This window comes from Myotis myotis, unplaced genomic scaffold (assembly GCF_014108235.1).
Source record: "Myotis myotis isolate mMyoMyo1 unplaced genomic scaffold, mMyoMyo1.p scaffold_m19_p_9, whole genome shotgun sequence".
Taxonomy (NCBI): domain Eukaryota; kingdom Metazoa; phylum Chordata; class Mammalia; order Chiroptera; family Vespertilionidae; genus Myotis; species Myotis myotis.
Window position 1 is genome coordinate 92,513,525 of NW_023416401.1, and position 12,761 is coordinate 92,526,285.

The 12,761-nt window shown below is 64.1% G+C and overlaps 1 protein-coding gene across 14 annotated transcripts; it reads right to left on the reverse strand.

The window, feature by feature from the left end:
• Nucleotides 1–585: 585 nt before the first annotated feature.
• On the reverse strand, nucleotides 586–12,633 carry UCKL1 (uridine-cytidine kinase 1 like 1). Of its 14 annotated transcripts, none has more exons than XM_036322956.1 (15): nucleotides 12,448–12,633; nucleotides 6,067–6,254; nucleotides 5,775–5,881; nucleotides 5,523–5,693; nucleotides 5,371–5,442; nucleotides 4,331–4,520; nucleotides 4,189–4,250; nucleotides 2,625–2,644; nucleotides 1,805–1,903; nucleotides 1,644–1,737; nucleotides 1,507–1,569; nucleotides 1,304–1,426; nucleotides 1,114–1,221; nucleotides 887–1,043; nucleotides 586–804 (listed from the first exon to the last, which is right to left on the reverse strand). In XM_036322956.1, exons 1-15 carry the CDS (start codon nucleotides 12,558–12,560, stop codon nucleotides 725–727), a joined length of 1,647 nt encoding a protein of 548 aa, XP_036178849.1. In that variant the 5' UTR covers nucleotides 12,561–12,633; the 3' UTR covers nucleotides 586–724. The 14 variants fall into 14 exon arrangements, 13 of the variants coding, with proteins under 13 accessions (XP_036178849.1, XP_036178850.1, XP_036178842.1 ...); XM_036322957.1 differs by lacking the exon at nucleotides 2,625–2,644 and adding an exon at nucleotides 3,624–3,640; XM_036322949.1 differs by adding an exon at nucleotides 3,624–3,696 and having other exon boundaries at nucleotides 1,507–1,737.
• Between the last annotated feature and the right edge of the window lie 128 nt (nucleotides 12,634–12,761).

A 12,761-nucleotide genomic window follows, 5' to 3' on the forward strand; every position in this document is an offset into this window, starting at 1 on the left:
GGAGCAGCAGGAGAGACAGCGAGAGGAGCTTCTGTCTCGCACCTTCACCCCCAACGTGGGATGCGGTGCCCCCTGCGAGGCTGCGTGAGGCTGCGACGCCCCCTGCAAGGCTGCGTGAGGCTGCGATGGCCCCTGGGAAACCGGCGGAACCGCACGAGCCGCCCAGATGGCTTCGTCGACGGCCCGCGAACCAGCTCGCAGCCCAAAGCACAACTATCACCTGAAGGGCGAGAGGGGCGAGGGCAGCTGTAGTGTTGCTTTCTCCTCACTTTTGGTAGCGAAATCCTCATTTTAAACATAAGAGGACACATTATTTTAAAAAGCCATTACGTGGCTCCACACCCTTTCTGAGTAGAATGTGAACAAGTCGTGAGAGACCTTTCTGAGCACAGGGACATGTTGCGGATGGAAATAGCTACATTTTCCATGTGTATGACCTTTGACCCCGGCGACAAAAAGCATACACCTATGGATGAGGACAGTGGGGGGGAGGGGGGTAAGGGCAGAGGGTGGGGTGAGAACTGGGTGGAGGGGAGCCATGGGAGGAATAAAGGGGAACTATAATAATCTGAACAATAAAGATTTATTAAAAAAAAAAAAAAAAGGTAGAGAGTAAGTTATCCTGGTAGCATTTTAAACTGGAATAAGTTCATGTCTGTACTCTGCAAGCAGGGCCAGGAGGCAGGAGGTTGGGTGGGGATGCAGATGGAAGAGACGCGGCTAGCTAACCCATGGAGGCCGCCTCCTCCTCATCGCTGCCTTCGGGGATGGCATCAGTCCCAAAGTAGCGGTCACCGAAGTTCCCTAGAGAAAGAAGCAGACCCTTATGGTGGGGACTCGGGCCCCCTGGCTCCCAAGCCCCGCTGACTGGCCTAGGCAGCCTCACCGATGCCGGGGATGATGCGGAACAGGTCATTGACACGCTTGTCCACGGCCGTGGTGATGATTCTCACGCGTGGGAACGCGTAAGCCACCGAGTGAACACCCATCTCCGCCATGAGCAGCGACAGCAGGAAGATCTTGTCCTCGGGCACGTCGTGGTCCTGCGCCAGGAGGGACAGGATGGGGAATCCCGGCCCCGCCCCGCCGCCCGCAGCCGCCCCGTCCACTCACCAGGAGCACGCGCACAGCCATCATGGCCGCGGCACCCGTGGACACGGTGCAGTCCATGAGGATCACGTGGTCATCACTTATGTCCTTGGGCAGCCGCAGGTAGTGGAGCTGGTGGCAGCCAGAACGTCAGAGGCCCCAACCCAGGGCCGTGCCTTAGGCCCCGCCCGCACCTCCGGCGCCCCGCCCGCACCTCCGGCTCCCCGGTGAGCTGGTTGGTCTGGATGAGGATCGTGCCGATGCGCACGTCCTTGCACACCGCCCGCAGCGCCGGCTCCATGGTCTCCCCCGCCCGCAGGATGGACACACCAGTGATCTGAGGAGGACGGCTGAGCTGGACCCCGCCTCACAGGCCACCCCAGCCCAGCCCAGGCCCCTGCCCCACCCATCTGATACCTGCTTCCCTGCGTAGCACTTGCCGGCATAGTCCTGCCCCTGCGGGGTCTGCACGACGCAGTCCTGCAGCACAGAGGTTGGGGGCGCTGATGAGCACGAGGGGCCGCGCGCCCCGCCCCCCACCCAGCCCTGCGCACCTGGAAGGGCAGGAAGGACAGCGCGTGCTCGATGAGCAGCCGCATCAGCCTCTTGGAGTAGAAGATGAACTCGTCCCGGCTGGTCTCCTTGTCCCTGTGGGCCTGGGCTTCAGCAAAAGGCGCCCCGCCCGCCCTGCCCGCCGCCCAGCGAGCGCCCTCACCTGATGATGGTGTGCATGCCCCGCACCTGAGGCGTGCTCTTGAGGACACTCAGCGTCCGCGGCAGCGGGTGGCACTGGTGCGCCGAGGCCAGCGCGGCCCTGGGGGGACAACCTGCCTGAGCGCTTCTCCCACAGCCACCCTCCCGCTCCAGACACTGCGGGCTGAGCCGCCGCCTCCCTGTTCATCTGGAGGGAGGGCCCTGGGCTGAGATGGCCCCGCCCCCTCAGGGACAAGGCAAAGGTTAAAGGACAGGAAGGCAGAGCAGCCGACCTTTAGGTAGGAAGCCAGCTGCAGTGGGAGCCTCCCTCTCCGAAGCTGGGGCCGGGCAATGGGCGGCCTCAGCCCGACACCTCTCCCTAAGGCAGGGTGGGCAACCTCTTCCCAGCCAAGGGCCACATGATCTTTATAACCTCATTCGTGGGCCATACACAATTATCAACTTAAAGATTAGCCTGCTCTGTTTGGTCGCACATGCAATTAACTCACCCCTAATGCCTTGGCAGGGCCAGACCCCATGATTTTGAGGGCCAGATACAGGCAGATGTTCCCCACCCCTGCTCTAAGGGAACAGCTGAGCTTTGGGGCAAGCCCTGACCCTTCCCCCCAGGGGATGTGAGGCCCCTCAGGAGAGGGGGACAAAGCTGGCTGAAGCGCCCCTGCTGCCCCATGCCTGGGGGGAGCGGGGAACAGGAGTAGGGAATGGGGAGGGGTCAGGGGGAGCCAGGGGGAGGTGTGGGCAGGAGGGGAGGGGAGAGGAAGGGCAGGCAGGTGCAGCCAGCACAGCCCCCGCATCACACCAGGTACTGCACTCGTCCTCACATATCCCAGCGCAGCTTCCTCTGTGTGCCAGGTGAGGAGGTGCAGAGCATGTCGGGGAGGGAAGGGCAGGCAACCCCAGGTTTACAGAGAGGAGGAAAGAACAGAGAAAAGACCACTCAGCAGGAAGCACGGGCCCTGCAGCCAGTGGCCTGAGGAGGAGCAGAGGCCAGAGGGCCAGGACCAGACGCAGGAAGCCCTGGAGGGCGACCCAGGATGTCACCCCGCCCCCCACAGGCAGCACCTCCTGGCTGCGGAGGTGGGGGCGGTGCCAGGTCCTTGGCTCACAGAGGAGGGGAGCTGTCACTGGCTGTGCTTAGGTGTTTTCTCCGACCGGAACCCCGGAAGCTGTTTTTCTCAGAGCAGAGGCTTGCAGTGGGCCTGGCCCAGGAGACCGCGGGTGCCAGGCCCACGTGATGAGCCAGGGACCACGCAGTGGCAGCAGCGAGCCGCTCCAGCACAGTGGAGCTTAGGGGCTCTGAGCGTGGCCCTGGCCACCTCTCCTGCAGCTGGAAATCAGCCCAGCACGTCCTGACTCCACAGAAAGCAGGTCACTCATGCTGCCCGCTGTGTGGGGACAGGACAGCACCCCAGGACTCCCTGGCTCTGTCTGCACACTGGCCCCAGGGTGGGCAGGGGCCAGAGGGCTGGGGCACTACCACCGGGGCGGTCCGCCCTTCTGCTCAGGCGAAGGAGCCCCAGCCCTCTGGCTGCTGAGGCTGTGCCTGCGGCTATTGCCCTGGAGGCTGGGCAGCTGAGCCTCTGGGGTTGGGAGGGAGCCTCCAGGGAGGTCTGGTCAGCCTAGGGTGACCTTAGACAAGTCCCTAAACCTCTCTGTGCCTTAGTTTCCTCATCTGCCCAAAAGGAAAGGCCACCACACACCCCCTTCTGTGCCTGGACCAGGGCTGCCGAGGGTGGGCGCAGCAGTGAAGACAGCCCCGGGTCCTGGCGCTGTGAGTGCTGGGAAGGCCTGACTGTGTGGACAGGTGCGGGACATCTTACCTGACACTGAGCTCGCGCTGCGGCAGCGACAGGAGACAAGGGAACAGTGCGTCAATGGCAGCAGCACACTCACCTCGAAGTCACCAGACAGCCTGTTGCTGCCGTGTGCCCCACCCAGCCACTCCCCCAGGAATAGGCATGCCACATGGGAGGACAGTCCCAGTCACCAGAGAGGGCCAGCTCCCTAGAGCCTCTGACCTGGGCGTCCTCTGACCTGGGCAGGCAGAGCCTCAGGTCTCAGCCCAGAACATGTGACCTTTGGTCGGGGCCCCGCCAAGGGTGCTCAGGACATGGGACTTGCGCCAAAACCCAAGTCCCTCCAAAGGGTAGGAGGGACAGGAATGGCCCCTTCTGGGCAAGGCTCAGCTCAGGCTGGGAGCACCAGGGCGCACCTGAGCCCCACTTTCTCAGGGAACCTTGCTGTGTCCACAGCACACGGGGCTGACCGAGCAGGACTCTGTGACCACGTGGGGGCCGCTGGAGCAGAGCTATGGGTGGTGGGGGGGGAGGCCCGGGGGGCGGGGGGCCCGGCAGGTGGGACACAGGGCCTGGCCAGCTGCCTCACCTCCTCCAGCTGGCTGTGCACGTGCTGGACGATCAAGTCAATGGCCACTGTGTTCCCGCTCCCTGGATGGGAAGGGCAGGAGGGTGACACCAGCGGGCGGGTGATGGCGGTGCATCCCACCCGCCCCCCACAGCCTGCTCACCTCGGGGCACCACAATGTCTGCCAGGCGCATGGTGGGCTGGATGTACTGGTCGAAGGCTGGCTTGACGAACTTGTTGTATTGCTTGATGACACCTGCGATGTCGCGGCCACGCTCACTGATGTCCCGGCGAAGCCGCCGCACAAGGCGGATGTCAGAGTCCGTATCCACAAAGATCTTCATGTCCAGGAGCTGGAGGGGAGCAAGCCACTGCTGGGGAGGCTAGCACGAAGAAGCCATGAGGCCATGTAACTAGAACCCGGCTCTTGCACAGACCAAGAGCAAGCCCGGCCCCGTGGCCCATGGAGGGTCTGGAGGGCAGGGGTGCTGTCAGCCAGGTTTGGTCCAAGGGCACGGGTTCGACGCTCCTCTGGGCAGCCTCCCTCACTGATGCCCTCACACTGGGGACTGGGGCTTGGTGAGTCTGGGTCTGTCCCCACACTCAGCTCACAGCAGGTAACCCCTGAAGGAGCCATGGAGGATGCTAGGGGTAGCGGGTTCCTGGGGCCTGAGCCTCGGAACTCCCACAGGAAGTGCACAGTGGCTGTGCGCACAGCCTCTGCAGGGCCAGAACAGGCAATGCCCAGGAGCACCCTGTGCAGACCCACAGACAGACACCAGCGTGCACGTGAGCCATGCCACCCCCCAACGTCACCGTGATCTTGGCGACCGCAGGGACCCCCGAGGACAGCAGAGAGAACACTGTCAGGAACCTGGTGTGTGCAAGTGGGGACAGAAAGGAAACCAAGGTACCAGCCCAGAGCTTGTGCCCAGGCCCAGGAAGTGTGGGCCCTCGGGCTGCCACCCAGGGCATTTCCATCTCTGTGGGTGGCAGACCTGCCCTGTCTGCTCAAACCCATGTCCTGGACCCCCTCTTGGGAGAGGGCCCGCTCCTCACCCGACACCCAGGGACCACAGAGTGGATGGAACAGGTGACCCTGTGCCACGGGACAGGGTGACAGGGCCTGCCCAGAGGAGGCATTGAAGGCAAGTCTTGTGGGAGGGCGTCCCGGCAGGAGGATGGCCTGGAGCCCGCCCTCACCTCCAACAGCGTCTTGTCAGCAAAGGCCATGATGCCCTCGAAGATAATGACGTTGGCACCATAGAGCGTCTTCTGCAAAGGGAAGGAGCCTGTGCTGGCGCCCGTGCCGGCCCGTGTGCCCAGTGCCCGCACAGCCCAGCTGCTGGGCCTACCCAATCCTTCTTGCGGCTGTGGGTGGTGAAGTCGTAGACCGGGACCTTGACGCTCTTGCCCTGCTTCAGCTTTTGGAGGGTAGACACGATGAGGTCGAAGTCGAAGGCATCCGGGTGGTCGAAGTTGTAGTTGTGGAGGGCAGCCTGCTCCTGCTGCTGCTGGGTGAGCACCTGTGAGGAGAGCAGGGGTGTACTCAGGGCGGGGGGGCTGCAGGCCCTCGGCACAGCGGCCACACGCCGGGGCACCCCTACCTTATAGAAGGAGTCCATGGACAGCAGGACCACCCAGGGCACGTCCAGGGCCTCGATGATCATCCTGGCCACAGTGGTCTTCCCAGAAGCACTGCCACCACCCAGGCCTGCGGGGAGCAGAGAAGGTGGGCCGCATACCTGGGTCCCGGGGTGGACGGGGCCAGGAGAGCCCTTCCAACCAAGTCACCACAACTGGAAGCCCGACCGCTGCTGCTGGAGAGCACCCTGGCACTGACGGCGGGTCCTGCCCAGCCCACCCGGTGGGGTGACAGGGAGGTGGCAGCCGACTCACCGATGGCGAAGGCCTCCTTAGACTGTGTGCCGTGCTCATTGTACCAGGGCGGCCGCCCCGCCGTGTAAATGGTGCGTTTGCTGGTGCGCAACAGGGGCGGCTCGGATTTGCACTGGCTGGTGGTGCGCTTCCGCGGCGAGTGCCCAGTGCCCACGGGCGGGAGGAGCCTGTCCAAGGCCTCAGCGCTGCTGCTGCAGGAAGGAGAACAGCTCGCTCGCCGGCCCTGTCACCAAGCCCACCACCACGCCAGGCCCAGGGTGGCCGTCTCTATGCAGGCACGCGGGCATGGCTGAGATGGCACACAAAACCTGCCTGCTGCCCATCCACAGGGCCCATGGCCTCAGTCACTGTTCACACAGGTTCAGAGACACAGCAAACCACAACTTCCGTGCAGGGGGAGTGCCATCCACGCCAAGGACAGTGATGTGGACGGATGTAGGTGGGAGACCCCTTGGGGAGGCCACTGATTCTCACCCTCGAGCACCTGCCAAATGCAGGGAGGAGGGCGGAGGCCCCACAGCCCGCAAGGTGGCAGTTCCGCCTGGGAAAGGCAGGTGGCACCTGTGCCCAGCTCTCCCCATGCTGCACTGCTTGTGGGAGGCACATCCTGGCCTCAGGCAGGGCTCCAGTGTGGTCACTGGCTTGAGGCCCCAAAACCAACAGGGATGGCTTCTGGGGAGGCCCGGGGGGCTGAGCGGCCTGGCTCCACACCTGCTCAGGAAAGGCCCAGACGGACGGGGACATAGCAGTTGTCCGGGACATGAGTTGGGCGAGAAGTAAACTAAGATGTTTATGTGAAAACCAGCATGTGGAGATGGCCAGCCCATGTGCCCTTCGGGTCTGCGCATGTGAGTGGGATGTGCATGCGCACAACAAGCTGGAAGCAGTGCCACGATTGCCCTGGGCACCGAGATCTGGAACAGGGATTTCTGCCCCATTTGACTGTCTACAAGGACGTGCCCCTGTTATCAAACAGCAGACCAAGTCATGGTCTGGACTGAAGCTCTGTCCTGCTGTCACCGCTACAACCCGCAGTGCCAGGTGCGCCTGTGCGTGTGCTGGGGGGGGCAGCAGAGAGGTGAGCTGAGGCCCTGCACGCGACAGGCACACGGACAGCCTCGAGGGCACAGAGAACAGCGTCCGCACGCTGACAGGAGGCACGCGGCCCCATGGGGGGCGGGGGCAGAGAGCCGTCCGCATGTGGTGCTCAGCAGCGTCTCTGCGGGGACAGCCATTACCTTCGGGTCCGTTCAGAACCCGGTGCTAAAGCTCGCCATGGGGTTGGGCATCAAGATGACCCAGTGGCCAGGCAGGCCTGGGGACAGGCCACAGCACCACCATGGACCGTGAGCGCCTGGGGAACTCAGACTGGCATGGACCAGCCGCCCTGGAGACAAATGGTGTCCCCAGGCCCCGGTCACCCTGGAAATGGCAGACGGAACCATCCTGGCAACAAAGAGGCCCCTCCCCTCTGTGCTTTCTACTCAGGGAGGAAACCCCGAGAAATTACGGTTTGCAAAGGGCAAGACCTGGCCAGCAAGGGCGCACCGTGCTGAAGATGGCCTCGCAGAACGGACCCCGACAGCGGAGGCCAGGGCTGGCACCACTCCTGTCCCTCTGCTTCTCACCCCAGGCTGGCAGCCTCTGGGGGGAGCCTTCAGGTCCCTGCTGTGCCTGCTCCGCATCCTACTGAGGTCATGATGACCACCGGCAAGGACGACTTCCGAGGCTGGTGCTGCCCCGGGACAGGGAACATGGGCCAGGGTGGCTGCCAGAAATCGCCGCCTTGGCGTGCAGGGGCCTGCAAGCGTCAGGCGGGTCTGCAGCCAAGCCCAGTCCACGGCCTTCTCCAAGCCCAGCTCTCTGGGAGCCAGGGACAAAGCCTCACTGTGCCCTCAGAGCGAGCCGTGTCATAGCGGGACCAATTTCGATAAGGGAAACTCGCACAGACTTCGTTTCCCTGGTCACAGGCGGACAGAGCACGCGGACTACGATGACAGGGCATTTCAGCTACAGGACTGGGGGACACAGACCTGCCTGCAATGAGCAGCCCCCCCGTGCCTGCGGGTGGTGGGCCCTACCCGCCCCAAGCACCGGCCTGGCTCCTGGTCCCTGATGTGCAGCGCCCCCCGCAGGAATCGACCGAGATGCAGGGGAGGAAGGGCTCTTCACCACAGCTGCAGACAACAGTCCTGCCACTCACCTGCCTTCTGCTCCAAGGGCCCAGCACCCTGAGATCCTGATGCCAGGGTAAGCTGAGGGGCTGCCCATGGCTGGACACAAGATGATCCGAGGTGTCTGCAGGGGTACCCCACACTGCCTCAGGCCCACAGCAGCCCCCTAGGACAACCCAGGAACCATGTGAGCTACCCCTCCATGGGTGGGTGGGCAGCCAGCGTGAGGCCAGACCCCTGGCTGCAGAGGCTACCCACTGGGAGGCAGGGAGCTAACAGCTGGGAGCCCTCAGGCCCCTGTGCCGAAGGAACAGCACTCACCACCGGCCCCAGAGACGAAGTCACAGGCATAAGAGGATCACGCGGCTGGGGCTGTGCACTTGCCTGATATTAATAGCACTGACCCTCCTGGAGAACAGGCAGCCTCGGGTGTGAACTGCCCCCTGGGTCACAGGCTGGCACACCGCTGGCCCAGGGCTGGGTGAGGACCACCGTGCACCCCCTGAAATGCCCCAGGAAGAGCTTCAGACCCCGGGCCTACCTGGAGTTGCAGGGCCACCTGCCCCCAGCAGAACAGGGACATCTGAGCTATCTCTTGGCCAAGCTAAGGTGAATGTCAGTGCTGAGCCGGGCGTACCACCCGTGCCCAAGGTGCCTCCCAGAGGCATAAACAAATCTGAAACTCTACCCGCCTGAGCCTCTGAGAATAACTGCCTGCCCTGCCCTCCACAGCGAGGCTCCAGCATGTCCCCCATGGCACCTGTGCTCGGCGCTGGGGGGAATGACACAGCCAGGCCCGCCTGGCGGCAGGAGGAAGAGCCATTCGGAAAGGGTGAGTCGGCTAAGGGAGCTCTCCTCCAGTCTGCACAGGGGCTGCCCACAAGTCCCGACTCCTCCCTCGTATCAAGTCACTGGATGTTGCTGGCTCTCCTCATTTGTTTTAATCCTCACTAAAGGATTTTTCCATTGATTTTCAGAGAGAATGAAAGGGAGGGAGAAGGGGTTGGGAGAGAGAGAGAGACATCAATGTGAGAGAGACACATCAATTGGTTGCCTCCCTCACGTGACCCAACTGGTGCTGGGATGGAACCTGCAATGGTGGTACATGCCCTAGATTGGAAATGGAACCTGAGACCTTTCGGTCTACAGGCTGATGCCCCAACCACCGAGCCAAACCGGCCAGGGCCAGCTTTCTTTCCTCCTGACTCAGTTTCCAACAACATCCCTAATAGCTGCCAGAACCTCACCGGAGAGAAAATTCCAGATAGGGCTGGGTTCAAACATCTGAAAGGGGCCTCTCCTGCCTGCCTAGGTAACGTGGGTGGGTCTAAACCAGCCGTGGGCAAACTACGGCCCTCGGGCCAGATCCGGCCCGTTTGAAATGAATAAAACTAAAAAAAAAAAAAAAAGACCGTACCCTTTTATGTAATGATGTTTACTTTGAATTTATGTTAGTTCACACAAACACTCCATCCATGCTTTTGTTCCGGCCTCCGGTCCAGTTTAAGAACCCACTGTGGCCCTCAAGTCAAAAAGTTTGTCCACCCCTGGTCTAAACTCTACACCCACCAGAGGCCTGTCCGTCTTTGCCCACAGGAGCTTCCCTCCTGACCCTGGGCGTGGGCAGATGGGGGGCTGGCCCACACTCAGGGAGGCTGGACAGCACTGCAGAGTTGGGGCAGGCACCCAAGGCTTCCACTCCTGCCTGACACCCCATCCCGGTGGAGGGGAGTTTGCTGGGGGAGTAAAATGAGGCCAGGGGGTGGGGAGAGAGGGGGGCTGGTTCACCAGGGCCCGGCTCAGGGACAGAGGGTTCGGGGTGTCTTTCTCAGGGCAGGTGCAGGAATGGGGCTGCAGCCCCGCCCCACCACCCTGGAACCCCTGGCAGGACCCCTCCTTCCCAATGCTCTGGGCCAGCCTCCCTGCACCCCACAGCTGCAGCCCCAACCCCACCTGGACCAAACCAGGACACAACCTGAGAAGGCACTGCCACAGGTGCCCATTTCTCCACCAGCACATCCAGGGTTAAGGAGTCCGCGTCCCTGTCCTCATGGGGCTGACCCTCTAGGGCAGTGATGGTGAACCTTTTGAGCTCGGCGTGTCAGCATTTTGAAAAACCTTAACTCTGGTGCTGTGTCACATATAGAAATTTTTTGATCTTTGCAACCATAGTAAAACAAAGACATATTTTTGATATTTATTTTATATATTTAAATGCCATTTAACAAAAAAAAATCAACCAAAAAAATGAGTTCGCGTGTCGCCTCTGACATGCGTGTCATGGGTTCGCCATCACTGCTCTATGGGCACAAGAAATAACGGCAAGGTAGACAGCCACAGGGGGGCCACAGGTGGAAGGAGATGGGACCGTGGGCAGGGAGAGGCTCAGGGACACTGGACTCCAGCAGAGCCAACTCTGGGGCCCTCCAGGGTGGTGCAGGGACTGTAGGGGGCCGTAGGCCTCAGCGTCAGGAAAGAGCGGTGAGCAGAGCAGCGCCAGGGCAGAAGAGCCCTGCAGTCCAGTCACTGCCCTCTGGTCCTGGGTCCCATCCTCTGTGCACAGGGCAGGGCCCGGACAGTAGCTGCCACCAACCCGTCTTCAGGGGGTGCTTTTCCCGAGAACTTGCCTGGCCCTGCCTCCTCTGATCTGGGGCTAAATCAAAGATTATTTGGAACCAGCAGGTGTCGCCGACAGGTCCTATTAGACCCTGTCAAGCCATACCCAGCTCTTAGTCGCTGCTCACTGGGAGGGTGCGAGCCCAGGAGGACACATGCTCCATCAGGGCCGACACTCCGGCAGGAGCTGCCAGGGCGGGGCGGCCGGGCCTCATTCCTCTCCCTGCAGCACCCAGGCTGCCCTGGAGGGCTCCCTCCCGTGACGGCCCATCCGAGCCCAGGAGCCCAGGCTGAGCCCTCCACTGAGCCTTCCCCAGGGCACAGCTCCGACCAGCAGGGAGGCCAGCCTGCGGGCGCGGGCGCGGGGCGGCCAGCACTGCTCCGCATCGCCCCCTGGTGGCGCGGGCCGCAGAGGCACCGAGCGGGAGCCAGTTTTCTCTCGGCCACTTCTGCCTCCCAGCAGCCAGGCTCCTCCCCACTGCACCCACGAGGACCCCTCGCGAACCCCTACAGAAGCCTCGAGGGTGTCCCTCCGCCGGGCGGGACAGTCCGAGGGCCATCCATGCACCACCTGACCCCCAGGCTCCTGAGCGCTGGCCTCTGGGGGGGGGGGGGGGGGCGGGGGCGGGCGTCAGGCAGACACTCGCGGCAGCCCGGTGCCCGAGGCCCAGCCCCTCGGGCGAGAAACCCGTTAGCCTCGGGGAGCAGAACGCGCTCCATCCGCCCAGCCTTCGCTGAGCGCCCACCTGCAGGCTCAGCCCCGCGCCCGCCGGGGACCTCCCACCGCGGCCGGGGACCCGAGTGCGTGGGTGCGGTGGGTGCGGGGAGTGCGGTGGGCGCGGGGAGTGCGGTGGGCGCGGGGAGTGCGGTGGGTGCGGGGAGTGCGGTGGGTGCGGTGAGTGCGTGGGTGCGGTGAGTGCAGGGCGTGCGGGGAGTGCGGTGGGCGCCGGGAGTGCGGTGGGCGCGGGGAGTGCGGTGGGCGCGGGGAGTGCGGTGGGCGCGGGGAGTGCGGTGGGCGCGGTGAGTGCAGGGCGTGCGGGGAGTGCGGTGGGCGCGGGGAGTGCGGTGGGTGCGGTGAGTGCGTGGGTGCGGTGAGTGCAGGGCGTGCGGGGAGTGCGGTGGGCGCGGGGAGTGCGGTGGGCGCGGGGAGTGCGGTGGGTGCGGGGATTGTGTGGGTGCGGTGAGTGCAGGGCGTGCGGGGAGTGCGGTGGGCGCGGGGAGTGCGGTGGGCGCGGGGAGTGCAGGGAGTGCGTGAGTGCGGTGGGCGCGGGGAGTGCGGTGGGCGCGGGGAGTGCGTGAGCGCGGGGAGTGCGGTGGGCGCGGGGAGTGCGGTGGGCGCGGGGAGTGCGGTGGGCGCGGGGAGTGCGGTGGGCGCGGGGAGTGCGGTGGGCGCGGGGAGTGCGTGAGCGCGGTGGGTGCGGTGCGTCGGTGCGGGGAGTGCGTGGGTGCGGTGGGTGCGTCGGTGCGGGGAGCCCGAGGAGACGGGGGCCGCCTCGCCCCAGCCCGCGGCAGGGCGGGTGCTCGGGCTCCCGCGGCCGCCCCTCCCACAGCGGACTGAAGGGACGTGCGCGACCCCGGCCTCCGCGCCTACCGGTCCTCGCAGGCGGCCTCGCTCTTCGCCACCGTTCGGTCCGTTCCGTCTCCGGCCACGGGGGGCGGCGGGGACGAGCGAGGAGCGTTGGCGGAGGCCGGGGGCGCCGCCATGGAGCTCCAGGCCTCAGCGCTGACGAGCGGGCAGGGTGGGCCGCTGGAGCCGCAGTTGGGAGCCTGCGGCCGCGTCCCGCAAACTACAAATCCCACAAGGCTATGCGGCTGGGTACACCCCTCGCCCCCCCCCCCCTTAGGCATCGTCAGCCGGGAAAGGACCCCACCCCGCGTGTTGCCACAAATTCAGCCCACACAGCC